Genomic DNA, 27,569 nt, shown 5'->3' with positions numbered 1-27,569 from the left:
AAGTGCCTTCCTTGCCTAGGCTCAGTAATCACTGCTTCTTAACCTGAGGCTTTCATAAAAGATGGGAAGCAGAAGAAGCAGAACCAGGTCAGCAAGTTTAAGGAATCAACCTTTTCCCTTACCCAGAACTCTGCCTTGCCATTGCCCTTCTTGCAGCGCTCCGCCAGCACAGACACACCTACAGTCACTTCAGATATTGGCTCTTCTGCTGCTTTCATGAGAACAATCTGAATCACACGTCCTTCATAAATGTGGGCATCAAAAGTAGACTTCCATTCCGGATACATGGTGGGTTTCCTCTGAACCAGAGTCTTTCCTCTCTCTGAAAGACACATTAAAAATGGAAAGAAACTGTAAAACCAGAAGGGAAAGCTCAACCAGGCAAGCAGGGCCTTCTATTCATAAACAAGTCCTTCTCATTGACACTGTACTCATTGCTTCTTAAGGAGCATCAGAGGGCCCTATGCGCAGAGGTACATACAGCACATACAGACCCTGTGTAGTTGAAGAGTAAGGACATCTGTTCACTTCATTTCTTCTAGTCTTCAGTTTAGTGTACCAACCAGCTGTTTTCTGTCCCTATCTATAACAGGCATCAGTGTATCTCTAGACCTGGCCATCTCAGTAACCTACCGACACATCCAAAATGACATTTACTGCCTTCTAAACAACGACATCCAGTTTTTCCAATGCAATGTCTGGTACACTGATGCCACCTCCACAGCCTTTCTCTGATGTGCTCCTAAGCCAATTAGTCCCCGTCTGTACTCAGGTGACTGGAAAACCATTTTGTACGTTCTGTACAATTTTCTGCTGCTTATCAGGACTATTTGCTGCAATAAATTGCTTTCTAAACGCCTCTTCAGCTCTGAATGATATTTTTCCCTCCTGTAAGAGTGCAATCTGTTCTTACGCTATCAAGGCAGCAGCAAAGCAAATTAAATAGCTGGACCCTTCCGCAAGGAGCTGCAGTTTGATCTGCTGCCTGTAATTAGACATCAAATTGTCATTCACTTAATGAAGGAAGAATGAGACAACTCTTATTTGTCACAGATCACAGTATCTGCCTGTAATTGAACACTTCAGTCTGAGCAATGAACAGCCTTTAAAAGCACTGTTCCTGCCCTTCCTGAATTCAGGTTTCCATTACTTCTCTGCTAACACTAGTGGCTTCAAATTCCTTTTCACATTTGTAAATTGGCTTAATCATCAGGAAATTATTTTCTTCTTATATAACAAATTTCCTCAATCATGCTTCATTATGCAAACCCAACTGAAGTTATTCCAGACCTTGTCAAACTGGCAACAGGAGCATCAGTTTCTTTTCCTTAGCACCTCCCACCCCCAACTAGTCTCTGCTCTGAGGTTCACAGCACCCTTCTCCCCCATCTTTTACTACTTCAAAGATCGGTGCAAGCAGAGAGGAGAAACAGTGGGACAACTCCACCTGTCAGAAAGAGACATAAGCTGACAAGTTGTGAAGGGTGTTTATTTAGACCACTGTCACACCTCCACACGTTCTAACACAATCAGTGCTTTGAACACCATTTCTTCAGAGCATCTGCCATCAGACTAGGAAAGAACCTCCTTGGAGCTCAATGCATTCGCTAGACAGCATTTTCTGGAAGGGGTTCTGTGATTTCCCTGTATTCTTTGGCATTTTGTGAAGCCCTAGAAACATAAGGCAGGATTTGGAAGGCTTGGACTAACCCACACAGCAATTCCCAGGCTCTTCTCTCTCATCCTGTTTGGTTGCAGTGCGTATTTTAGGTAAATACCTGAAACTATTATAAACCTTTGAAGAAGTGGTCTGCAGAAGGCAAATCATTCCGAGCAAGTAATTCCGCTACTACAATAATCAAATATATTTGTCATTACTATCCATTCTCTAAGGCAATAAAACTAATGTAGCTGCACGCTAAAGAAGGGTATTCTTATATCCTTTTTAATGACACTCCACTACACCTCTCTCTTGCAGAGCCCTTGTGAGTGCAGTCTGTTGCTCGCAGAACTGGAGAGAACAATGCTTTATCTTATTTAATATTTGCAAACTTATGTCATATAAAACTAATGACTCAACTCATACAAAAGTGATATTTCAACTGCTTCAGCTGCTGCAGTGAGGGTAGAAGCAAGCCGTTGTTAATTTTCCCGTTCCAAAAGAAAGGCTCATGCTGAGGTGCTCAGCATGACAGGAACAGCAGGACATATTGGCTAAGAGGGACTGCAGTATTTCTCAACAGTTTATTTGTAATCAAAAAAGCACCACCATCGGGATGCTTACCTGTCGTCAGTGCCTCCTTCATCTTGATAGCGCAGAAAGGCTGCAGTTGTTCCCCTTGATTCTGTGCAGGTCCCAGCTCAAATGAATTAAAAGATATCCGTAAGAAGGGGGCCATTGTTCACAACAGTGCTGAGGCACACCTGGGTGGAAATAACAGAAGACCTGGTCTGAGACACGTGAGAAAGCAGTGCACAGTGAATAACTGCTTTTGGAGCCACTTGTATGACTACACAGAATGAGTATATTTAAAGATGTATTCCTACCACTACAAAATAACAGCACTGAGTCGCTTGGGTTAAACCAACAGGAAATGCAGGAATCCAAATCACCTAAAGCAGCACAGTGACTTTCATTTGCCTTCCCTCCTTCTCAAGAGCTCCTTGACACAAAGCAGATTTCAGCCTGGTTTGCAGGACTTCCAGCAATGCAGTTCACTGTATGCCAGCCCTTGTTTGGTGAATTACTCAAAAGGAAAGGCAACAGCACTCCCTGCTAACAGATGACCGAGTGCAATCAGAGAAAGGATTAGAAGGAAAGAGTTAACAAGGTAGTAGGAAGAGATGATGGAAAAAGGAATGAAAAGCAGGCTGAGCTGGCCTTTGTCTGTAGATTGTTAACTAGCTTGGTCAAGCAGATGGGAACTGCATTTTAAGCAATCCTGCATATACTTGCTTTTTTTTTTTTTTTATTATGTAATGACATTGACCTGAGAAGCAATTAACATTCTTTAAACTCTTAAGGCCCAAAAGAGTCATTCAGATAACAGACAGTGAAATCAGTCTTTGCAGCAAAGCAGAACACAGATCCTGACACTCCAGCTTTAAGTCAGAAGTGTTGTTCTCATGAACTGCTATAAACCACCAGCTATGACCTGAAGGCAATTTTCACATGGACTCATGACCTGTATTACTGCTAGGAAGCATCAAAGCCAACATGTTTTCCCTTAAGTGTGTGATTTGATCCAAACTGGTGGAGAAACTGCAAAAATACTGCAACTGAGAAAAGGCCCCTCTGGGAAGATGCTTTAGAAGCACTGTTTTGCACCAAGTACCCACGATGGCCACAGTGATTCAGACCATGCTCCTCAGTATATACAAATCCAGGATCCCAGTGCACCCTACTGCAAGTTGAAGCTGCGTCCAACACCATCTAGAGTAGATTCTGTAAAACCCACATCAGCTTCCAAGAAGCTTTTAAATTGAGAGCTATTGACCAGACCCAGTGTGAAAAGAAAATCAACCGTGTTACTGTTAACTATAGTAAACATGGAGAGAAGAGAGTGAAAACTGAAACTTCTTCGCAGCGATGCCAACATGGGATGGTGGGATGGGTGAGCGCTTAGTTTTCGATGTCACACTGGAATATAAACCTGTGACACAAGGGACTGCTCCTCTCCTCCCCGCAGTGCACAGCAGCTATCAGGGACTCATGCTGAAGCTGAAGGTGTTGCTTGTCATGGTTCCCATGTGCTGTAATTCTTCCTTGCTGCAAACAGCAAGCCACCTTTAGGACAATCCAGGAGCAAAGAAGCAGTCGTGACTCTTGCACAAAGTGGGAAGTGACACCAAAGCAGTGGAAGAGGAAACACTGCCATGCCAAGAACAGGCTGCACATAAGTGGTGGATGCCCGTCTGTAGAGGTGTTTAAGGCCAGGTTGGATGGGTCCCTGATCAACCTCATCAAGCACTTGATCTAGCAGCACTGCCTGCTACAGAGGGCTTAGAACCTGTTAATCCTTGAGGCCTCTTCCAACCCAAGGCACTCTATGAATCTATGACTCTAAGAACGGAATGCTGAAAGGACTAAAAAGTAATGGAACATGTAGAATGGTTCATTGCATCCTACAAACACAGCCCAAAAATCAAAAACGTCACTACCATTTCCTTCTTTCCCTCTCCCTTTTTTTTTTTTCCACACTTCTTCTTTTACTGGGTTAGAACAAGCCCAGGAACAGAGAAGGGCATCATAAAATCTCTTACTATTTGTGTTGCAATAGCATGGAAAAAGTCCAGCCTGATAAGATATGCTCCTGGGGTTTCTCCTGCCTGGCGTGTTTCCACTCCTCTCCCGCATGCTCAGCAGTCCCATAACCGCCTGAATTTACAGCTCTTGTACAAGCTGGTGACACCTCCCCATCACTTACAGGCCAAAAAAATTACTGATGCTTTCCCTACATTTAGTGTGACAAACTTTTCCAAATATGAGCACTGGAAACCCTTTTCTGAAGGTGCCAACTCTTCCAACCTTCCCAGGGCAAACTTCTGGACAGCAGCACAAAATGCCCTTGTTTGGAAAGAGAACATTAGGGGCAAAGTTGTCATCTCTGATATTCCACAACTGCTACTTGGGAATAAGGAAGTCAAGTCAGCTGCTTCTTCTTTTAAGCTGGGTAAGAAATAGTAAGTTTGATTCACTTTGTTCTTTTTCCCCAGACTCCCAAGCTGTTTGATAAACCTTTACATTATCAAAACCAAGCCTGAAACAAGAGTGCAAAAGAACCCTCTTCACTAACTTCCATCACAAATATCAGACATTGAAACCACATACACGGAGAAAAATCACCTGAAGCCCCAATCTTTGTTACTTCTGACAGCACAAGCCACTGTAATGGCACAGAAAGTCTACTCCAGCAGGCTGGCTATCAGCTGGTTGGGAAGCTCTAGGTGTGGGAACAATACATTAATATAAAATCACACTATGAAATGGGAGCATAAAGGAGGCAAACGATGCTACCCCTGCGCTTGTATTACTTAGGGCTAACTAGGAAGGCTTTTCTTGGACAAGGGAAGGGAAGTAAGTTGAAGTTGAGGGTGTTTTCTTTCTTCAGCAATTCAATAATACAGTTCCTTCCACAACAAGAGGAAAACGTTTCAGTGAAAGGGATGAAGCGACACCTCTTCCCTACCTTAGCAGGTGTGGGATAAAGGCCAGCCACCAGGCCTGGTCCTGGCAGTGAGCAGAGTCCTGTGCACCTTCTGCATGTCAGCTCGCAGCTTCCGCTTCCTCAGCAGCACTCAAGGAATTGGCCAGTATTTAGTCAGCGTGACTCAATCACTACACTCAGGTTTACCACGTGAGTATGAGCTCCTCCAAAGGAATAATGCAGCACTGCAACAAAGGTCACAGCCTTTCCTGAACAACCAGTAAGCTTGGGGAAAGGTGACCTCCTTCCTCCTGCAGATGCATCAAATTGCAGGGGAGTGGCCAAAGAGATCCCAGCAATTCGTACAGTGTCTATGTAGGTACCGCAATAACCAAGAAGTAATCACCTCTTCATGTTCAGCTTCTGATACCGGTGTTCCCCGTCTCCTCAGGCACAATGGGCACACAACGCGTTACAAGCTGCCTGCCTGCATATGCAAGGTTAAGTTCCCTTCTGTCAGTGCTGCCTGGAAGCTCGCTCTCCACTGATTTCCAAAGAACCACTTTTCCTCCTGCCTTGTACTTTTTGTACTTCTAACAAAAGCCTTGGAATTCTGCATTCAAAGAGAAAAAACACAGCTGGCAAGTAATAAAGACGCTGGACAGGAGATATTACTTGGGTCCTGTAAGTCCATTTTTGCCAGCAGGTTATGCAGAGTGTTGTAATGAGCACAAATGAGTGAGTCTAATCCACTGGAGTCCTTCAGGAGGAGCTGCACACCGAGCACAACCTGCAGCTCCATCCTCACTCCTGCTGAGTATGTGATTCAAGTGAAGCACTCAAGCTCTGACTGGATGGGGCTGTGAGCAACCTGGGCTGGAGGGAGGTGTCCCTGCCTACAGCACAGGGTTGGAACTGCGTGATCCCTTCCAACCCAGACCATTCTATGCTTCTATGAGCATTTCAGGTTCTCTTTCTGGTATAGCACTATGTGCACAAAACTTATTTTCTTTGGTAGCATAAATTTCCTGGAATTTGAGATACGCTTCCCAGGGAGCAACCAAAGACACCAACGTCTTAAAACCAAACAGAAAACAACATGACAACACTTTAGCTGAACCTTTACCAGTATACATCTCCTGCCTCTTCCATGAACGCAGACTGGTGGGTACCATAGAGACAGTGCGACAGCCACTGCTTAGGAAGAAAACAACAACAAAGAAAGGAATTCTATCTTCTGTCAAACATCCTGGGTTAACATCTCTGTAGGAGCTCTAAAGGAGTAAAAAACGGAGAAAGAGGAATTGTGTATTCAACTGAAACAAACAAAAGAAACCCTCAAAAAGGCCTAATAAACACTGCAGTTGGAGAGCAGCTTTTCTTCACTCTGCTGAAAAACACGAACAGATTATGCAGAGTAAGTAAGTGCCTCTCGCAGACACAGCCCTTCAAGCCAGACCTCTGTAACGCCGCCAGCACTGTGACCTAACCCTGCAAGTATCTGGAAAGCTACAACATCCATTAGCCAAGAGAACTGTATCATCATTCATGCACACTGGAAATGTGCTGCTCAGAGCCCCCCAGATGAAATCTGCATTCAGTTCCTCGATGCATGCTTTTAATCAAGGCTTTTAGAGTAAAAGGACACAAGACTTGGGAGCCAGAAGTTTTGATCATTAGTGCTCTCTGAGTTGCAGGAGCAGATCCAGCCCTCCTCACTGCTTCTTGCTTTTCTTCTTTTCTTTTTCTTTTTTTTTTTTTTTTAATTTTCTGAGAAGCCGTATTTTACCCTGAGGGCCACAGACATCTTTAGTCTGCTTCCAGCACCAATGGTAAGTATGAACTACCAATAAACATCCCCTTAGTCAAGACTTTCTGTGGCTTAATAACTGAAAACAAACAGTGAAGTCACAGAGGGATCCGTGCTTACGAAAGCACCTCTCATCTCTGCAATAAAGAGATGAACTCGGCACAACTGAGTGCCTGCGAGGTACCTACAGGGCGTTCTGAATAATGAATGACTGAGAATGAGAGATTAGAAAGGAGCAAACCTCATCAAACTTAATTAAAGGCGTTTACCCCACTGTAATGTGAAAGCTCAGGCTAAGATTGCCAAAAGCAGGAAAACGAAACCACAAACTGCTTTTAACTGTCTCCCTTCCTTCCTTCCTCCTTTCCTTACTTCCAGTCCACTTAAGCATTTAAAGCTCCACAGTAGCTCTGGCATCCCCAGCCAGAATAGATAGAAAAGTATGGGAAAAGCTTATTAACAGCAAGGCCCGCTGAAGAGTAAAGGGATGTTAAGAGAGCCATGGGTTACAGGAAAAGTTGTATTGGTAACTGAAGGTGGGATGATGTACTGTTTAATACCAATTTTAACTCCTTCCTTTTCCATCCACAAGATAAAACGTTAACAGCAAACTGTAACTTTTGGCCTTTGCCTGAGTTTTGTTGTTTAAATATATAAATTCAACTTTCTGCAACAGTTCAGATGCCGCTTTTACTTAAACACTTTGATGTATGCCTAAGAGCTATATTGTCATCTCCCAGTAAGTAAACAAAGATACACCATTTTAGTACCATACTGGGGAAGAAAAGCCAGTACTCATCCTATTTAAAACTGGAGTCTCATGTAAAAACAATGTGCTTGGTCTGGGTACACAAAACACCTCATATGTATTATATCTTATACAAGGCATACAATAGCTTCCTTACCACTGCAATTCAGCACCTGGGCTGCTACTTAATTGGATCACTGCACAAAAGAATACAGTGAAAAATATAAACTTGAAAATTCATATTAAAAACTGCTTGTAGAAAGAAAAGACATCGGTAACTGACTTGTAAGGGTTATCTGCTGACTACCTAAACAAGTAAATGAACACAATCTGTGTTTCAGTTCTGCTTCCATGTCCCAGTGAGCCCACAGAAGCAATGGAGCACGTAATGGTTTTCCTACAGACAAGCTTTCCTGGCTCCTTATGGCCTATCATTTCCTCCATCACTAAATGGATAACTGAGTTCAAGTCTTGGCAGCTTCCAAGTATTTCTCCCTTCTTGCTGTATGTGTCCTTTTGCCACACGAGTGCTCCTTTGTGATAATTCTGATAGCAGTCTTTCATATGTCTCGCTGAATCACAAGCTGCTGTCACTAAATACCACATGTACCATGTTGTGGATGCAAAGCATATCTTTAGGATGTCACCTGTTAGATAATAAGCTAAAAAGGACGGCACGTGGCTGCTGCCAACGCAGACAAACTTCAGAAAACCAAGCAGCTGTAAATTGCAATGCTGCTAAGTCAATAGCACACACCATGCACACCAGGCTCTTCCCAGTCTCCAGGGTACAACTGTACTTTAAGAAGAGCTGAGAAGGATAATGAAAAGAAAACAAGAAGAAGAGCAAAGCACTGAAACCAAAACAATCTTGGTTCCACATGCAATGTTCCCATTTACAATTAGAGCAGATCCCTTTCTTAATTGTCAGCATGGAACGACTGCTCATCCCCAGGCAGTGGGGTGGGAAATTTGCTTTCCATGTGGCGTAATTTGCTTGAGTGCATCTACCCTTAGCAGCCTGCCCAGGCTGCTCCCAAATCTTTCCTCTGAGTATTAGCTCTGCCCATACTGTCTCAATTCTTTCCTCCTTTCAGTGCCAAGAAGCTCCTTCTCCCCTTTCACTACGCTGCTCACTCAGTTACCCTGGCATTCCATGTATCTGCAGTACCTTCCATTGCCACACAGCCACGGCCATATCTCCATCTCACTCATCAGCGCAGCTCAAATGAACCTCCAGCAAGTTGTGCTGCCAACACCGCTCAGCACAGAGGGCTCCTCTCTGCCCTCCAGTGCCCGCAGGACGCTGCCTTTCCCCCACAGCTCCGCACGTTTCCTTGCCCTACAGGACATGATGCACATAAACACTGTTCAAATATTGTTTCTCCGTGTTAGCAATTAGCGCTAGACCCACAGACCCATTACGTGACCACGACCAAGAGGACGCAAAGCAGCTGGGAAGAGGCAAGTAGGATTTCTGTGACACAGTCCTAAGGAAAAGCCAGTCCACAGCGTGGATAATTTGAGAGTCCCCCGTACTGAGTAAACAAAACTGCAATCAACTTTGGCCCGATGTATTTGGACTGTGGGAAAGAGCTGCATAGAGCTCCATCTGCAGCTGGAACTCACAGCCCCACTGCGATGCTGTGGGAATAGTCAGAAAATAAATATTTACTCTGACCCGCAACAGGGCTACGCTGAAAAGTGTATTTGCCTGCATGGTGGCAAGTTTCATTACCAAGTCATCCTGCTAATATAATTTGTAGGCTCATGAAACACCCAAGATGCAGTTTTCCAATCAGAGTGTTAGTGGCTGGGGTTTTCTTAACTGCCCCAAAATTAAACCGTATTTATGCCATTAAATTTACCTGACATAACAACATACCTGGTGATTACTGACACTCAAAATGTTTCCTAAGCAATAACATCCTCTGAAGCCCAGAGCACTTTAATGGGTGGCTCTGAAACCAACCAATTTGTCCACATGCCTAGAAGGTATCCCGAGCATAACGGATGGCAAGACTGGGCTCCAAACATGCTCATTCTTCTATTATTTCCTTACACACAAGTGAAGAATTATTTTGATACAAGTGTCACAACACTTGATCTAAATTCCTTCCTTTGAGGAGCACTACAGCCAATGGTGTCCACCCTTCATTCTGGTACAAGCACTCAGCTTGCCTTAGTTTCAGCAGGCATCTCAAGAAAAAAAAATCACAGCAGCACTCTTTCAGTTTCAACATTTGCTGGACTCACCATAAACAATGACTGAAACTTCATTTTCACCAGGACTGTGAGAAACCCTTTAAGTTCTTTGTTCCTTAGTCCTAATAAAACACACTTGCTAAAGTGCTTAATTATGAAGACATTAGGTGCAGACTAGAATATTATGAACAGAAGGATCTGTTAGCACCAACAGGCTACAAATCAGAATTACTCCAGCTGTACCAATCCCATACACTACAGTCACATACAAGAGCCTGTATTTTCAAGATAAAATCGTCAGTCACAGCCATGTCTGCAGAATATGCCACAAGGCACCTGACTGACAGCACAACAGCCAGTGGAAACTCTGAAGCATTACCAAGTTGTCAAAATATTGGGTAGCTCCACTGGAACACACCAAACATGAGCAGACACTGCCTGTGAGTTTACAAACACCCCACAGTAACAGCCCAGCATCTAGCAGGAAAGAGATGCTCAGACACCACGCTGAAGGCCAACAGTACATGTAATGCAAGATATGACTAAGATCAGCCAACAGAAATAAAGAACACACTCAAAACAAGAGCTCATAAGCACAGAGCTGTTTTCTTGGTGGTATCCAGTAGCTGAAATCAATGTTTAGGACCACACGGTGTGCAGACAGTAGTCAGTAACAGCCAGCACAGTGTAAAGGAGAGATGCAGATGTTTAACAAATGACTCAAACACATTTCAAAGTGTAACACAGCTACCTCAGACAGCAGCCATCGCTTCTGGATGTAAAGAACACATTCTTTAAAGCCTGTAAATGGCAATATTCCAGCTTGAGTAAGCAAGGGGAGCAGAAATGGAGTCAACTAAGAAAACCTGAGGATCGAAGAACAAAACCACCACGAGTGGAATGATACGCTGTAAAATTTCTTTTAAACAGCTAACTCCCAGCTCTAGGATGTAAGCCATTGAGTAGTGTAGAAAAAAACATAATTGTGCTACAACTTGGCAGTAACGCACTCCATGACTTAAAGGAATGAATAGCTCAGTATAAGTGTTCTGACCTTAAGATATTGCCAACTTCATTTCTCATGCTGCTGGGAGGTGGCAGCATCCCTGGCAGGATGCATTCCAGGGACCACCATTAGCTGCTCCACTCGAGCTCCTAAAGAAGCACAGGCTTCCTTTGGAGGAGGCGTACACCAGAACACACACCAGGAAGGGATGTGCTGGATGCATCAGCTCTGAAGAGAAGACTCCTGCCCTGCAGCAATTTAAGCAAAACCAATCTGTATTGTCTTTAAGCTGATGAACTGGAGAGAAAGGCTGTTCCTACTGCACTAAGAGGAAGGACAAGACTGGCCCTAGGCTGCAGACAGGAGAGCCCCAGGAGTTTAAGCTGTTATGCCACTGGTAAGCCCCTCCTGGCACCCGATGGGCTGAGCCCTGAAACAAGCACAGAAGGCACCAAATCATGTGTTTGGGAGCAGTGCAGCACACTGCTGTCACGGGCAGCAACCAGCTGCACCAAGTGCTTGCAACCTGCCAGCACTACCTACATCCCAGTGCCTACACAGAAAGAAGTTTTGCCTTTGTTTTCCTTTTCATCTTTGTTCAAAGGAAAGCGTCACTTACCACTTACATTCCTGATGCAGAAGGCTATTCATGGCATTCTTCCCTGCCCAGCCTTGCTGCCCTTCTCAAGCTGCAAAACCTTCACCCGTGGCTTCTAGAAGCATTTCTAATCAGGGGAAAGCAAGTTTAAGAAAAGATATACGTAGATATTTATCTATCTCAGACCAGATCGTTTATACTGCAGAATTCTACAGACGTGGAGCCTGAAGCTAATTAAAATCACTCCAGATGGTTCTTGGCTTTACGTCGGACTCCTTCAATGCGCAGCCCATAAGGGCTAGATTTGCAAAATGAAAGCTTGAATTCCAAGGTTCCTGCACTCCCACAGAGAAGTGCCCCATGCACTGAGGGCAAGAGGAAGTTCAGAGTTTCCAGACCCCACGTCTCATGCCTCACAGTGCTGGGTAAAAACATTTCTGGAGGAAAAAAATGCTTAAAATGGAGCAATGACGAAGATTTTCTGGAGGGATTTCGGAGGCAGAAATACAGTCACTGTCTTTTGTTGTCTGTTGCTGATGCACAGACAAGTGAACTGTGGCAGCAGCTTTTTCATCTGATCTTTCTGCCCCTATAAATGCTCCACTTCAAGTTTGGTGTTTATTAATAATAACTTTAAAAAAACACCTTGCAGTGAAGGCAGCGAGGGGCTTTTTGTCTCAGAAGGAACACAATGAAAAAGCAGCTGAGCAGACGCTGCAGGGCTCTTGAAATCTCCCCCTTGGTGCCGATGACTGCTCACTCCATGGTATTTCATTGCATGGATCACTACTGGCTCATTTCCAAGCAATAGTTCCTCTTTTGCCAGGAAGCTGAAGAAAGACCATGACTTCTGAGAGAACACTGAGCAACTTTCTGGAAGCTGACAGCCATTTGAGTATCAGAAAAATGTTGGTGTGGCACCAGATCAATTCTTACCTGAATACACGCAGCTGAACATCTACAGGAACAAAGTTCTACCTGAAAAAACCTCACGTTCCTCTGAAGACACATTTTCCAGCGTTGAGACAGTGAAATTACAATACAGAAGTATTTAATAGGTAGTTCTCGTGTTCTGTGATCCTATGTATACAATTATGAATTAAGATTTCTGTCACCCAGATGATTCATTTGAAACAGCACTGATAGCCTCTGACATGCATTACAGGCATTACAGGATGACTGCTACCAAACTTCAACCAAGATGCGGCCCATCTCTGATTACTAGACTCGTTTTCAGCCACTAATGCCCTAATGCCTGCATTAATCACCACGTTACAGTTCCAAAGACTGGTTTTCTGCCTCAAAGGGACAGAAGAGTTTTTAAAGTTTCACACAGAACATTTCATCTCTTTCTTAGGACAGGACTAAAAATGATGTGGGATGCACTTTGGAGACGTAACTGGAAACAGAAATAGGAGATTAGCATCTGAATTTAATGAGAATCTTCTAGTTTTCCTTCTTTAATATCAAGCTAATTCCATGTCTCAATAACACTGAGTGACTCAGGTTTTTGCAGAGGCAGTAACTCTCCTCCCTGTTGTACTACCTTCAACACGCAGTTTATACTAAGAAATCTCAAAAGTAAGACAAACTCAGAATTAAAGGAAAAGAACAAAACCTATCTGGTTACACCCAGTCTTCATACACTAAGGAAGCTACTATATAACTAAGCCTGCACCATTCACATATCCAGAAGTTGGCTCAGATGCTGTTTGTATATTAATCCTCATTTGGGCACTCGCCAACATTTCATAAACTCATTTTTCTGGTGAGCGATGGGACAAACTGATATATACACACTGTCTGGAGCTGGCACAGCCTCAGCCCAGTGGGTCCTGCCAGCGTGTTGTGGAATGAAGGGATCTGTTCTGTCAAAGAACAGAAGGACAATATGTCTTCCACATTGTGTTCCTTGTTCCCGGTGACCTTGCTAGGCAGTTCTCCTCCCTTGTATACGGAAATCTGGAAGCCTCAAATAGCTGCATAATAAATGAAACAATCTGTCTGCCAACAGTGCTCACCCATCATACTTGCCTTTCATCCTTGGCGAGGGCCTGCTTCTCCGTTCTGAAACGCTTGGATATAGGCCATAGCTAACTACACTTGGGCAAGGCAGAAAGTCACATCATCAGGTTTGGATTTTTCCTTGAATACATGAGGCAGTAAATGCACAATGTACTAACCCAAAAGGCCACCAGATGCGTCCTTCTCAGGGAGCTCAGTACAGTAGTATTATTCTTCCTGCCTCTTTCTAACACAGCTTAACTACAAAAGTTTAGCCTGATCGATATGATTGAAATATTAAGTACAAAACACAAATCCTGCAGACCCACTGCTTACTTCTTCTTCATTTTCCTTTGGTGGTATCTTCTAAGACACACAAGGTTTCATTTAGACAGCCTCCAACTTTTAAGCACAGGCTATGGCAAATGTAAGGCACAGGGATGGAGCCCATTAGGGGAGCAGAGGCATCAGTTGTGCCTGCCAGGAAATAACAGCTGACAACTGAGCAGAACCAACAAGAATCAATCCAGCCTCGTCGCTTGTACGTTTTTCCAGATAAACCAGGCATGGCCAAAGGAGACGAGCTTTCCACACTGTAAATGGCACAGCAACCAACTTGAGCCACATGTTCCTCCATCTCTTGAGTGTCTGCATTGAAGTCAAGAACAATTATTTGAAATGGCACACGTGGCTCTTGTCAGTGAGGTACAGACTTCTTGCAAATACTGAAGCCTTATTGCACCAGGTCTCCTGAACACAGACAACTTCAATATGAGCGACGGAAGACAAAGGAGGGCAGACAAAAGAGGAACCTCTATGCTTTGTAAGGGGAATCTTTCCCTTGGTCACAGACAAGAAGTCAGCCCCAAGAAAGAATGCAAAACTATTATACCTTCTCAGAAAATAGTTTGGAGTGAGCAACAGATATAACTTTGCAAAATGAAGGAAAGCACGTTGATGCTTGCAGTAATTCAACAGAGATCTTTTTGGTTCCATAAGAGGTTACACTAGTGGGGGAGGAAGGGGAGAGAAATACCCTAAAACAAAAACAACACAGTTCAAAGATGGCGTTATAGCTTCAGTCATCAAATTCTGGAGCCATAACAAACACTTGGTAATCTGAAAGAGATTAAATGGCTGCCAGGTTAGAGTGTTCTGTGAGTGAGAGATAAATGAGAACACACCAAAGGTCCAAAGTATACCAGCTGAATAAAACCCAATTTGTTCTGTGTTCCAAGACGACACTGCTCTGTTGAGCTTCATAAGAAGGAGGCTGAGTCCAGCCAATGCTTCCTTGAACAGGAAAACCCCTGCCCTGCAAATCAACAGCGAGAGGAGCCAGAGGGTGGAACAAAGATCCTTTCAAGCACAGGAAAATCAAAAGAGGACAAAACAACCACTGTGAAAGAACCCAGCCTTCTATACCCTACGACATTTTCAAAGCTGGGGTTTTACGGGAATTCATTACTTTACTGTGCACCCTTACACTCAATGTTAATATCATATTAGTTCTCTTGAATTATTCCACTAACCCCAAACCACCAGGAGCCAGCTGTGGCCAATTCAACAAAAGGAGATATCAGATTGTACACTGCAGAGATAGAACTGAGATAGGAAAGTCCTGCAGATTTTTGAGACTGTGAATTTGGATTTTGCCCAAAATTAGGACACCTGTCAAACCAACAGATCCCATGTAAAATAATAAGGATACAGAAGGATTACTCAGCTGAGCTCAGAAATTCATTACATTGCAGCCCACTGCATCCTGCCAGCACGTCCACTGTGCTCAGTTATCGGTTTTGATGATGGGCTCAGTGGAAAGTTCAGTTTCCTAGGAACACAACTGAGCTGCCATGAGTGTCCGGAAGGAAAAAAATAACAAAGATAAAGTAACATAGAAAAGCTTCTAAAAATTCAGATTTTGGCTGAATGGCCACTTCTGTACTATTTATCAAAGAAATTACGGTTCTGTGTATCACCGAAATCAAAGGGCAGCGAGTGACAGACAAATAAAGCTTGTGGGAGTTTCTTGATCTATGGGTTTCACTGCAACCCTGTGTAGAAAATGTCATTGAAAAACAAAAATATTGAACTGCGGCCAACTCCTCACCAAAGCACAGGAATCAAAGGCCTGGGATAAAAGAATGGAGCATGGGAATACAGCACGAGAGATGGAAGAAGAGTTTGCAAGAATTCTGTGAAATATGATCTATTAGAATTGACGCTACCAGAACATCATGCAAAAATCAGCCCAGTAAAACAACAAAATCTGAGGTCTCCAATTAATCTCTCTCATGCTTAAAGCTCTGCCATAATTATGTTTTGCCCTTTTCAGACTTCAATAGCAAAGTAATTCTTATTTTTCTTCTTGCTTGCCATGTCTCCCTTAACAAGTGCAACATCACTGGTCTGAACAATTGTAACAGAAGGAAAAACTGATTGCCATCATTAATAGGTAAATGAAATGGGCTGTTTGGCTAAAGCCAGGTAATCTTCATTCCTATTATAGAATGGCCAGAGTTGAAAAGGATTATAATTATCATTCAGTTTCTTGAAACACAAGCTTACAGTGTGGAGAATAAACATAAGAGTTTGCTTATGTCAGTGACGCTGCTATTAAGCCAGCTAAATTATGACCGTATTGAGACCTTAGTGTGCACATCTATAACGGAAGAACTGGCAGAGTGAAGTACAGAGACTTCTGGCTTTTGCTTGGGCCAGGAAATAAAATAGCACTTTGCTTTTCTGGCTGCTTGACTTCCAGCACCATTAGCACTGCATGCAACCACAAGGATGAGCTTCATCTGCCGTCCTGACACCTCTCAGCAGTGCCACTGCAAGCCCCTTCCACTGCTGCAGCACCCTCCAAGGAACACGGCAGCTGCAGCACTGCTACTGCCCCACTCCTCCCTGCTGACCTGTGAAGAATGCAACATGTTGAACTGCACGCTTGGAACACACGTTCAAACATCATAAAAAACTCTTTCAAAGTCAAAGCTTAAGGGTTTGTAGTTGTTGTTTTAGGCATTTGGCAGTACCTGCAAACAGAGCCTGCCCATACCACGGGCCAAAAGGACAGGGCACAACCTGGGACACCTTCAACACATCAGAGATCCAGCAGCCACCTTAGAAATGCATTTTCCAAATGAACAAAGTCAACCAGCTTCTGGATTATGTGATCCACGTTAAAGGGCCAAAAGCAACGTGCCTTCCTCTTGGTATATTGCTTGCTAGGAACAGAACTGATTACCTGCAGGTATTATCACTCAAGAATAAGAAAGGACATTTTCACAGTAGGTTATTTGTGAATGTAATATGGCACCATACATTTGCAAAGGAAAATAAAAGGAAAGAACGGCTCTTTTGTTCAAGTCTGCGAGGAAAGACAACTAAAGGAAATTATTCAGACATCCCATCTCCAACCATCCAAGCTGAACACAAGTTACGTGAGTGTTAATTGCATGCAGCATGGGAACACTGAAATGCTGAAGAAGCTCAGCTGCTGCCCCTGCATGTCATACAAAGGCTCAACTTACAGAAAAGCAGCACCAGAAGCAGCAAGGAAATCAACTTCCAGGAAGAAATGACTAAACCATAACACAAATTGGGAATTTCTCATCTCCATTAGAAATAATGCAGAAATCCTCCCCGTGACAAACACTACCTACCTCAGGGCACTACAGAGAGCCCTGCTGACAAGAAAGATGAGTATTTTGGTACCAAACAGTTGAAGCTCAGCTCATCATCATCATAATTTCTCATTTATTTCATGTGCCACAAAGGGACAAGGTATTTTTTAATGGATATTTTTCCATGTAAGAGTTGGAAATAATTTTACAAGTTAAACCTAACAATCAAGCTGAACTTTGCTCTAAGAGCAGCAGAATTTGTATCCACTTAAGTGGATAATCTCTCTAAGTGTTTATAATGACCGTGTTTACAGAAGCTTTATTTGACTGCATCAGTGTACGATGTGATGAAGTAGAATGCCACGTGAGCTTGGACAAGGCTCGGCTGTGATAAGCTGACTCCGGTTGGATTTGGCAAAGCTGCTGAAGCATACTGATAATAACGTTATCCAATTTAACTAGATATATTCTGGCCTAAGTACTTTAAATACCTACAGAAGGCCTTATTTTCTTCAGGGAGAAGATGGAGATTAATTGGTAACCACACAATCTATAACCACATGTTGTAGAATATAAAATACTAGTTCATTCCTAGGAGAAATATTAATCATGGAAATAAGAGACTTCTTTAGATGCAGCATTAAGTATTTAAACAAAACCTGCAGCACTGGGGAGTGCTGGCAAAACCCAACCACAGCGCAGGGAAATGATGCTCCATCATCCAGGAAGAATTCTCAACCTGACTTCAGTTCCCAGCACTGACTTCCATACTGCTCACACCCTAAAAATCTACATTTAACCTAATCTCCACCATATTCAGAAATGCAGTACTTTACACATTAGAATATGGATTATTTCCATAAACATACATTTTACTTGCATTTCATCTGTAACTTGTATATTCACTAAATGCACAGTGCACTACTGTGTGCTTCAGTTAAGCAGTACTTTGAATCTAGTGCATCATTTTAATAATATATACTTGAATACATATGCCTGACCCTCAGAGGGTCTGGACAGAAGAATAAACATACAAAGTCAACACTGCTGGGACTGTTACGTTGCCAACTGCTCTTGAAACACTAAGAACACTTACTGTAATGTGATAATGGAGACTATTTTCTTCTGGCATGAGTTCAGTGACAAATGGCAATGACTTTGCATTCAAACTCAAAATGCAGATCTGAGAAAACGAACATACTGCTGCAAAAAGTTATTGGCTTTCAGCTTGGAAATTAGGTTTACACACAGCAAAGCTCTAAAGACACAAAGATTGGGATCACAGTTACTAAGCAGTAAGAGAAGGAAACAAGCAACAGAACAATGAACATGGAAGAAACTTAAACTAGAAACAGATTCAGGTCACAAGAGCTCCTTTGATTTGCCCTTTTCCCCAGCTAGGAGATGCAATAAAAAAGGAAAGAATGTGACATAAGCAGAGACCAGACAGCCATAACGGGTTGGCCTGTTCTGGCCTCACTCTGCATTCTTTCAATACATATCTATATGAAATTCCAAGCAAATAAACATTTCTCTTTGCCTCAACTGCCACCCACTGGAAAAGGAAAGCAACATTAATTCCAATCTGCAGTAGCCTAAAATAGGTCAGAAAACCAGTCTGATAGATACTATTGCCCACACCAAAGTTCTGGAGTTGCCTTGTAAATCTTAGCAGCATTGCTAGGAATGGGAGAACCTGCAAATTAAACTAAAGCAGAAAACAGCAGCAAGCAGGAGCAGCACTTCTCCTCCCTGCCCCAGAAGGAAGGTGTTTTGGTTCTGTCACCAAGGTTTCAGAAAGGAGTGGGGGGTTTACAAGGCTGAAGTGAGAGGCACTGGGGCTGGTAGCATCACTCTAACAAACAAGGTCCAACAAGGACGGGTGGCATCACGTAGCCCAGCAGCTCTCATCTCTGTGTGGTGCTGCTCCTGCTGCAGCCAGCTCCATCACTACACCCACACTGCTGCCTTGCCTTACAACAGTGATCCACCAACTTCCATGAGTAGATGGCTGTGGCACTGCTGCTTCCCAGTGGCAGCATCAGCCCCGATTTCCCCTGTGACAGGCAGTTTCAGCGGGCTCAAGGGGTGCCTGTAGGGAAGCAAGTTGGTGGTGCAGGTCCAGTAGCTTTACCATTTAAGTAGCAACGCAATCTGAGAAAGCTCATTGGAAAAAAACAGCATGAACTCCTGGCTGCCACAGAGCATTATCATCCACTTTAAGTGAAGCCCCTTCTAATTTTTGGTGTATATGTTTAGTCTAGCTGAAGCGCCAAACAGGAATAGCAATAGCATAACATCTACATGCAGAAGCAAGGCCAGCAGCGTAACTGCATGCTGCACTTTGGGGGTGACACTGTAAGTCAGTCTCAGCGTAAAACAGACTTTCCTGCAGACATGCATTGTGGTGAACCTGCATGGGAGCTGTGATGGCACAGCTGCACTAATCAGCAACCAGGGCTGAGAGCAGCAGGCAAACCACCCTGCATGACACAGAAACGTCCTGACTTCCTGGAGAAGAAACCAACCTCCATTCAAATCTCTGAGCCCAAAGAAGGGGGGACAATCAGATTCCCTGAGATTCTCCCACGCTTTTCTCAAGCGTACATCCAGTGAAGCCAGTCTGGCTAACAGATGAGCTGAGAGCTACACAAGGATTCCAGATTCCCTCACTGTAAGGGCCTGAGGAAACTGCAGGAAAAGAAAACATAACAAACAGACTAAGGGCCTAATGCGAGTCCCATGGGGATTAACAGGAGGATCTGCTAATTCTTTGGTCTAAACCCAAATTTCTGCAAAACGACCTGCAGAAAAAAAAATCTACTGGGAGAGAATTATCCAGTAAGATTCCTCCCATTAATAGTGAGAAATACAAGTGAATGTAATATGAGAGAGTTCTTACAATTTCCGGACAGATAGATCCGCTGTGGATATTTGCCCACGAATGCTGATGGCCACTGCAGCATTCCCAAGTCATTAGTAAGAAAATCTGAGTTCATTGGAGGCCATGGGCGCTGGCTGACACATGCTCGAGAGAGCAGCTGTTGAGCAATTCACAGCTCAGCAAGGACACAGCATTGATGGACCAGCACCCTGGATGTGAGCAACAACCATCGTTATCACTCAGTGAGCAGAAGAGGCAGCCCATTAAAACAAAATTAATCTATCAGTATTGAAAGCATTGTTATAAATCTACTGCTACATGCAGAGACACTTGTAGGACTGAACGTTTCAGATCCTATTGCAGGATTATTTATGGATTTAATCCAGAGCAGAAACAGTCAATGACCAAAACCAGAAGTCCTAGCAGCACCTACTTGATGCAGGGTGACCATCCATGCTCGCTTATAGGGATGTGCGTTAAGCAGTTTTTAAAGTAGGCAGGACTAAATCTTCCCTCCACAAGAGCTTTCAGTAATATATTCTCACAAGCAACGCATTCCTTAGCGAGAAAAGTACCGAGTTCTGCAGCCCAACAGACACCAGCAACATCAACAAAGGTACCAGATGCTGCTTCCTGTGGTTATTTTGTCACACCAGCAAAACGTGAAGTCACCCAGAGACATTACAAAACGCACCACACAGATCTTGAGATAAGATCTACAGTGCAGTCGGTGCCGTATCATAAACACAACAATTGTCCAGAGTTACTGTGCTGTGCCTGTTTATATTCATTTTCCAGCACAATACAACATAACGAGGATATGACGGCCCCTATAAGCTGCTGGCTGGATCACACTTCCTAAATTCTTACCAAATCTTTTATGCAGGCTTGTGGAAGAAACTTCCCTTCTAAGGGAGAGTTACAGGATTCCTACTTTGCTGAAAGAAGAATCAAATTCAGCCTCAGCTCAGCAAAGCACAGCTCACAGCAGCCACCAACACGTTCACAACAACTTGGCTGCACTGCCCAAGCTGAACACTGTTTAGGTTGGATGTTAGGAAACACTTCTCTACAGAAAGGATAGTTGAACACTGGAACAGGCTCCCCAGGGAGGTGGTTGAATCACCATCCCTGGATGTGTTTAAGAGCCGTTTGGATGTGGTGCTCAGAGATATGATTAGCAGAGGGTGGTTAGAGTGAGGGTACTATGGTTAGGCTGAGGTTGGACTTGATGGTCTTTGAGGTCTTTTCCAACCTGAGTAATTCTATGATTCTATGACAATATGAAGGAAATTAGTACAAAGTAGTACCCACCAAACACTTGGACTTCATGACTTCCTTAGATAGAGAAACCACGGCAAAGCCTGAACTGAAATCAGAGAATCTGAGGAAGAGCCAAATGCACAGATAAGGATTTCAGGAGACTTCTAGTAAATAGGAAGTGATGAAGGAGGGGAATAAATAAATACTATGAATGTTCCAAAGGTAGCTTGACATTTCAGTACTAACAGCCACAGCAATTCCTCTGTCACCTCATCGTTACAGGGTTGCCATCCCACAAAGCTGAGCTGATGGAGCTCTGGGCCAAGCTGCACCATGACTTCACAGCTCAGGGATGGGGAACAGAGCTGGGGCTGAGGCTCACAGTCACTGCAGATGTTTCAGGATACGTGGTATTTACAGCGAGTAGCTGGGTTTTAACCACGCTTATCAACACAAATCACAGGTGAGACTGCAGAAGACTCAACACAATGCAAATCAGAGCCATTCATGCAGAGATATCTCAACCAAACAAGACCAGGTTTCACTCACACCTCTAAGGAAAAGCACGAGTGATGGCAGGATAAGAATGCACGTTACATACCCATTTTCTTCTCCCAAGTGGGCAGCAACTTAGAATTCTGGGGAATAAAAAGGGGTGATGCTTTTATTGTTTAGGCGGATCTGAAGGATTGCTCATCAGGAAACAGCAAGTGCACATCTGCCTCCTTTAGGAGGGTTCCTGATAGAACATTACACTCAACAGTAAAAGAAATGAGCAGGAAAACCTGAGACGAAACCACAAGAAACACTCAACAGTTTCATGTGCTTTTTTTTGTTGTTGTTGTTAGAATATCTTTAGAGAATTGATTTTATGGTCTGCCTCTTTGTTTTGCAGCTGCTGATACACATCTGTCTCACACCATTTCCTTCTCGCAGTCAGAAACTGCCCAATCCATCAGCATTTAGAAAACAGCAACTGCTAATTTAACAGCTTCAAAATGCGACTTACTGCATGGATGGCAGGGCACCCTTCTGTCACTGAAAGGCTGCCACACTGCTCCATTTACATTCCTTTTCATTAAAGAAAAAGGCAACTACAAACAAATCGGAAAGATGCAGCTGTAGACACGGTATTTCCACTGTCCGTACCAGAGGTACTTTTAGTAGCAGAGTCTGGTCCAGATCAGAACAGACGATCACGCTACTCCAGTCTCACCAAGGGCAGATCCGTGATGTCCCTGGGACTCCTGTGCCACATCCCTCATTTCTTAACCCTTCCCGGCGACTCTGAGAACAGCAGCAGAACGCTGGAGCAGTGGGTACAATGCAGGAGGCCCCATGGGGTTAGTGGCTGCAGGCTGCCTCCTACAGAGCAGACTTCTACAAGATTATTCAACAAATACCATACAAAGGTCATGGAGCAGCTTTGCCTCGGCGAGGTAATGCCTCGGCAACAAAGCACAGAAACTCTTAAAGGCAGTTAAAAATAACTGCCTTTCAAATGAGAACCTAACACAAGTCACTTCAGTATTACTGCTACCAGGGCCACAGAGCCCTCACAGTTCATTTTCTCACCGCACCTTTGCAAAGCAGAATCAAGTCAATGTGGGGAGATGAATTTTCCTGTGCTGCCCAAAAGGCTCTGATTGGGAACAGGCAGTTTTCCCCCTTTCCTTGCTCATTCCTTTAATTCCACACTGATACCACACAAGTGAAGAAAGATTCAGAGAAAGCTGAGAAGCTTGGTTGTGGAGCAGAGAAAGTGGTTACAACAACAGCTGGAACACAAATGACACCTTTTGACTAGAACCTGACAACCAGGATGGAAACAAGAACAACTCTAGAATAAAAAATCCCATGGCCTTTCTCATAGTGGCTGATTAAATGAGGAATTAGGTTCCTGATGAAGCCAGTCAGCCCTCCGACCCTGCTGGTAAATCCCCTGTCATGTTTGTCATTCAGCTCTGACTCACATGCAATAGCCATTTCAGTCTCCAGCCTATTCCTTCTTCCCTCCATCCGTTTTACAGTAGGTTAAATACGGACTCTATCTATTTAATGAAGAGTGGCAGACTACATGATGCATTTCAACCACAGCACCGAGAGACACACCTGACTTAGCCTTAGGGAACTTAAATACCTGGGTCAGTGAACCCAATACTGGCAACATACCTCAGTGCTGGCCAACACCTGGGAAGTACTTACACCGCACAGCACCACTCTGCTGTAGATGCTACAGCAGTTTGCTGGACAGAAGCTCACTGCGGTGCACCCAGATGTGCTGAAGTCCCAGCCCAGGTGGCAGAGGTGCTGTGGAGTGAGGGCTGGTGTGGGGGCTCTGCTTGGCAGGAGGTGTGTAAGGTGTGTGGTACAGCAAAGCTGAGCAGTGTGACATGGGGTGGAGGAGCGAAGCAACAGGACGACACCGGAGGCCTTCCAACAGAAACCAGGATGGATGGAGAATTGTAACTACTAGACCCCAAAGGACCCAGTTTGAAATGAGCTTCAGTTGTGATGACTGCAGCTTTAGACATTAGAAGAAGCCTCTGAGACCTGAAAGTCTGTACACTTCTAGGAAAGCAGTTATTTCAAGAGAAGGTGTCATCTTTCCAGGTTTTACCGATGTTTCCTTGAACCGCGTCCTATCAAATAATCAAGTTTTCTTTGAAAGACTCCTCTAAAGGTTTCTCTTTAACCAAAGTAGCTACAAAACTTCAGAAGCTACAATTTAAATACACTTCCTTCCTTTCGCAGTACCTTCCCAACCAGCTGTGTGATCAGGAGGCTCCGTCTGTTCTGCAGCACTGTCCTGTGGCTCCATCCAACAAGAACATCGTAACCCACCCCTCATCAGGCACATCCACACAGGAGGGTCACAGTTATTAAATACAGATGGAAAACAGTTTGAGAACTGCTTGGAGCAACCCGAGCATCTTCCTGATGACAGATATTTGGGGACACAGAACCACCTTACCACATACTCACTACCTGCACATACATCACAGCCACAACACAGTGCAGGTTCTTACGCTTCTGTGTCAGCCACTGAGTGGCAGCAATTCCTTCGAACCTATGTCTGAATTATGAGATGTAGGATGACAAATTCCAAGTATCGTTAGACTGTATCTGTTCATCGCACCTCTGAGCTCTCTGAAGTTTAGCATTACATACAAACACACAAACAATGCCCACTGAAATACTTGGTCATGTGCCTCACTTCTTAAAGGCCTGTATTCAAAAGCTACATGTTGTCCTGATAAGCAAACTCCTTTAGAAGTTTCTATTCACTTTACAAAGAGATGGCTAAAAAAGAGCAGAACGTTTTACATGTACTGGCAGAAGATGGATCAAAATGGACACTGACAGCATGTAAGCGATCCTTAACCTACAGCACCCAGCTGCATTTGAAAAACAGATTGTAGTTATGAAACCCACCAACACACCCTCATCCACACGTTGCAGCCTCTTATGTTTCATTATTTTCTCAAAATTCCCATAGCAGTGCCTTGGGGTCACTGCAAACCAGCAGAACAATGATTAAACATGAATTCCTTTTCAACAACTAAAAGAAATAGGAAATGCTGCGTACGGGCTCTTATGATTATTGCTCAAAGTGTCTCGTTCAGAAAGCTGTATTGGTTGTGGTAGGTTTCACTCCCTGTGTGATCGATACAAAGCAGCACGGCGTTATCAGACAGAAGGGTAGGACAGCAGGGCAGGCTGCTTCCTGGCTTACTGCATTGTTAACAGAGCATGTGAGATGAGGCCAAGGTCCACATGGGATCTGACAGCAGATGGACATGCGAGAGCACCCAGAATTCTGACACATGCTATTTGCAGAGATGTACAGGAGTTGCCGTCCTGACTTTAAACCCACCCTTAAGGCCAGGCAAGGTGCAAGCACTGCTCGCCCACACCCGCAGTCTGTGCCCGTTTGGCTCCTGCAGCTGCCCAGAGGCGGGGGCACACGGTGCGTCTGTACCAGCCCCCCGCGGTGATGCAGCACAGCCGGGTCAGCAGAGCCAGCATCCCTTAGTGCGGTGTTTCACACCCTAATGAGCGGGGAATTCCCCAGCGATGAGCTGAGGATGGTTAGTGAGAGCTGCACGGCCGGCATGCACACAGCACGGCCGGCATGCACACAGCACGGCCGGCATGCACACAGCACGGCCGGCATGCACACAGCACGAGCGGGCACTGCTGCAACCCCACTGCTATTGTCTGCCGGCAGCCAGCTGGAAACAGAGCGAGGGGAGGACGGGGCACTACCTGCCTCACACCCACAGACAGAAACCGAGCATCGGCACGCGTGGCTGGGACGAGAAAAAGAAAAGAAGAAAAGGAGTACGAAGTGCTTTACCGCCTCGGCGATCCGGGCACGAGCCACCCCCGCGTCCGTACCGAGGGCAGAGGGCACACGGAGCTCGCTGCCGCCGCATCTCCTCGCTCGGGACGCAGCCCCCGGGCCGGCCGCTGCCGGACCCGCCCCGCTCGGACCCGGCCCCATCCCGGCCCCGCCGGAGCGCGGCTCCTCGAACCGGCCGAATCACGCGGGCCCGAGCTCGCCCCGCACCGCAGCCCGCAGCCCCAACACGGATGCGCTCCGAGGAGCCGCCCCGCCGCCGTGCCCCCCCGTCCCCCCGTCCCGCCCTCCCCTCGCGGCGGGCCCGGCCGCAGCCCCTCTCCCCTTCGGGAGCCCCACGGAAGCCGGATCCCGTCTCGCTTCCTCATTCACCCCGCGCCGGGCGGGGCGGGGAGCGCCGGTCGTTGGGTGCCGCCGCTCGGGGTCCAGGTGCCGGCACTCACCGCTCCGCAGGGGACACCGCCGAGTTCCGAGAGCGATCCCGGCCGAGAGCGAGACAGAAACTGAGCGCAGCGCACAGAGCTCACAGCACAGCGCACAGCAGCGCCCAACGTCCCGGCCCGGCCCGGAGCTCCCCGCCCCGCGCTCCGCCCACGGGGCGCAGCTGTAGCCGGGCGCTCACCTGCAGCCCAGCCGCGCTCCGCCCCGGAGCTGCCGGGAGAGCCCGGAGCCGGCGGGACGCGCCCCGCTCCGCAGCAATGACCGCCCGCTCTGCCCGCTCCGGTCCCGCCCGTCGGCAGCCGCTGCCTCGGCCCGGAGCGGAGCTGCTAAACCCGGGTCACGCCTGGGGCGAGGAAACAAACGGCTTATCCTTCCTTGTCCCGGGTGTGAGGCACGTGCGGAGCCGAGGAGCTGGACCCGGCTGCTGCTGCTCGCCCCTGCCCTGCGGGGAGTGGCCTTCGAGTTTCCTCACCGCTGTGCCGCACTTCCTCTTCCAGGCTCTCGTTTGCAATAACGCTTTGGTGCCTTTAGAGCCGTGGGTGTCGTTACGGTGCGAGGCCGGAGCTGGGTGGGCTCCCTCGCTGTTCCCGAGGCGGCAGCGCTGTGCGAGCTCCCGGTCTCCAGCGCTCACACGTGGGGGGGTGTAAGTAGGAGAGGACACGGAGTCACAGCGCACTGGGCTGGAAGGGACCCGCCAGGATCGTGGATTCCAACTCCTGGCTCCACTCGAGACCCTCCACAAACGAGGCCGTATGTCCGTGCTGTACGGATGGCTCCTGAGCTCCATCAGCTGCCGTGGCCGCAGCCTGTCCCACACACACCGCCCTCTGCTGCAGAACCTCGTCCTGATCTCCAGCCTGAACGTCTGCACAAAGCAGCCTTCTGTCATTTTCTATCTCATCCTGGTAATCTTAGTACTGAGTCAAATGTAATTACTCTTAACATAATTCATCTGAAGTGGTGTCATTCTCATCCAATGGAAAGCACTGATGGAGCTCCCACCTGTATCAGTGCTGCCAGGCGTTGTTCTGCCAGGTGCCGGGTGCTGCTGGGGCTGTGACCGACCATCACGAGGCTGCAGCCATCTCTGGGCAGCCACATCCCACCCGCGTGGCGTCCAGCTTCTTCCCTGCAGGTTTCACTTCATACTCACCAGGTGATGGGGGAGTTCCTCAGTTTTCTGACATCAAATCTGGATGCTGTAGTGGGTTTAGAAATCAGCCTCCTTGAGGTACTTCTTTATTTGGATATATTCGGAGCTTAAAGTAACTTACTTTAAGAGGAAAATAGCACCAGCTGAGTCCTGGCAGATGGTGATGTGTCTGGGTGGAACAAAGCAGCAGAACAGTCCCTGGCCACTTTTCCCTCTTGCAGTTGAACTCTGTGTTACTTTGTACATTTCTTAGGCCAATTTTAGTGGTTGGGTTTTTATTCCAATTTTGGTTTTTGCCCGAAAATAAGAGTAAGGTTT

At 45.6% G+C, this 27,569-nt stretch overlaps 1 protein-coding gene across 6 annotated transcripts in view; it reads right to left on the bottom strand.

Moving 5' to 3' along the window:
- The window catches only part of PRKCD (protein kinase C delta), a 41,902-nt gene extending 15,372 nt beyond the window's left edge, over positions 1-26,530 (bottom strand). For 2 of the 6 annotated variants that reach the window (XM_015874541.2, XM_015874545.2), the window contains exons 1-3: positions 26,101-26,224; positions 2,285-2,424; positions 123-322 (exon numbers count right to left, since the gene is read on the bottom strand). In XM_015874541.2, coding sequence (XP_015730027.1) covers positions 123-322; positions 2,285-2,399 — 315 coding nt within the window. In that variant the 5' untranslated portion in view covers positions 2,400-2,424; positions 26,101-26,224. Of the gene's footprint in view, positions 1-122; positions 323-2,284; positions 2,425-2,613; positions 2,834-5,189; positions 5,457-25,654; positions 25,747-26,100; positions 26,225-26,279 lie in introns of those variants that run through there. The other 4 variants (XM_015874543.2, XM_015874544.2, XM_015874542.2 and 1 more) reach the window with 4 other exon arrangements.
- Positions 26,531-27,569: the final 1,039 nt, after the last annotated feature.

This window comes from Coturnix japonica, chromosome 12, assembly GCF_001577835.2.
Source record: "Coturnix japonica isolate 7356 chromosome 12, Coturnix japonica 2.1, whole genome shotgun sequence".
NCBI lineage: Eukaryota > Metazoa > Chordata > Aves > Galliformes > Phasianidae > Coturnix > Coturnix japonica.
The sequence above is the reverse complement of the archived record's forward strand: the minus strand, read 5'-3'. Positions and strand labels throughout refer to the sequence as shown.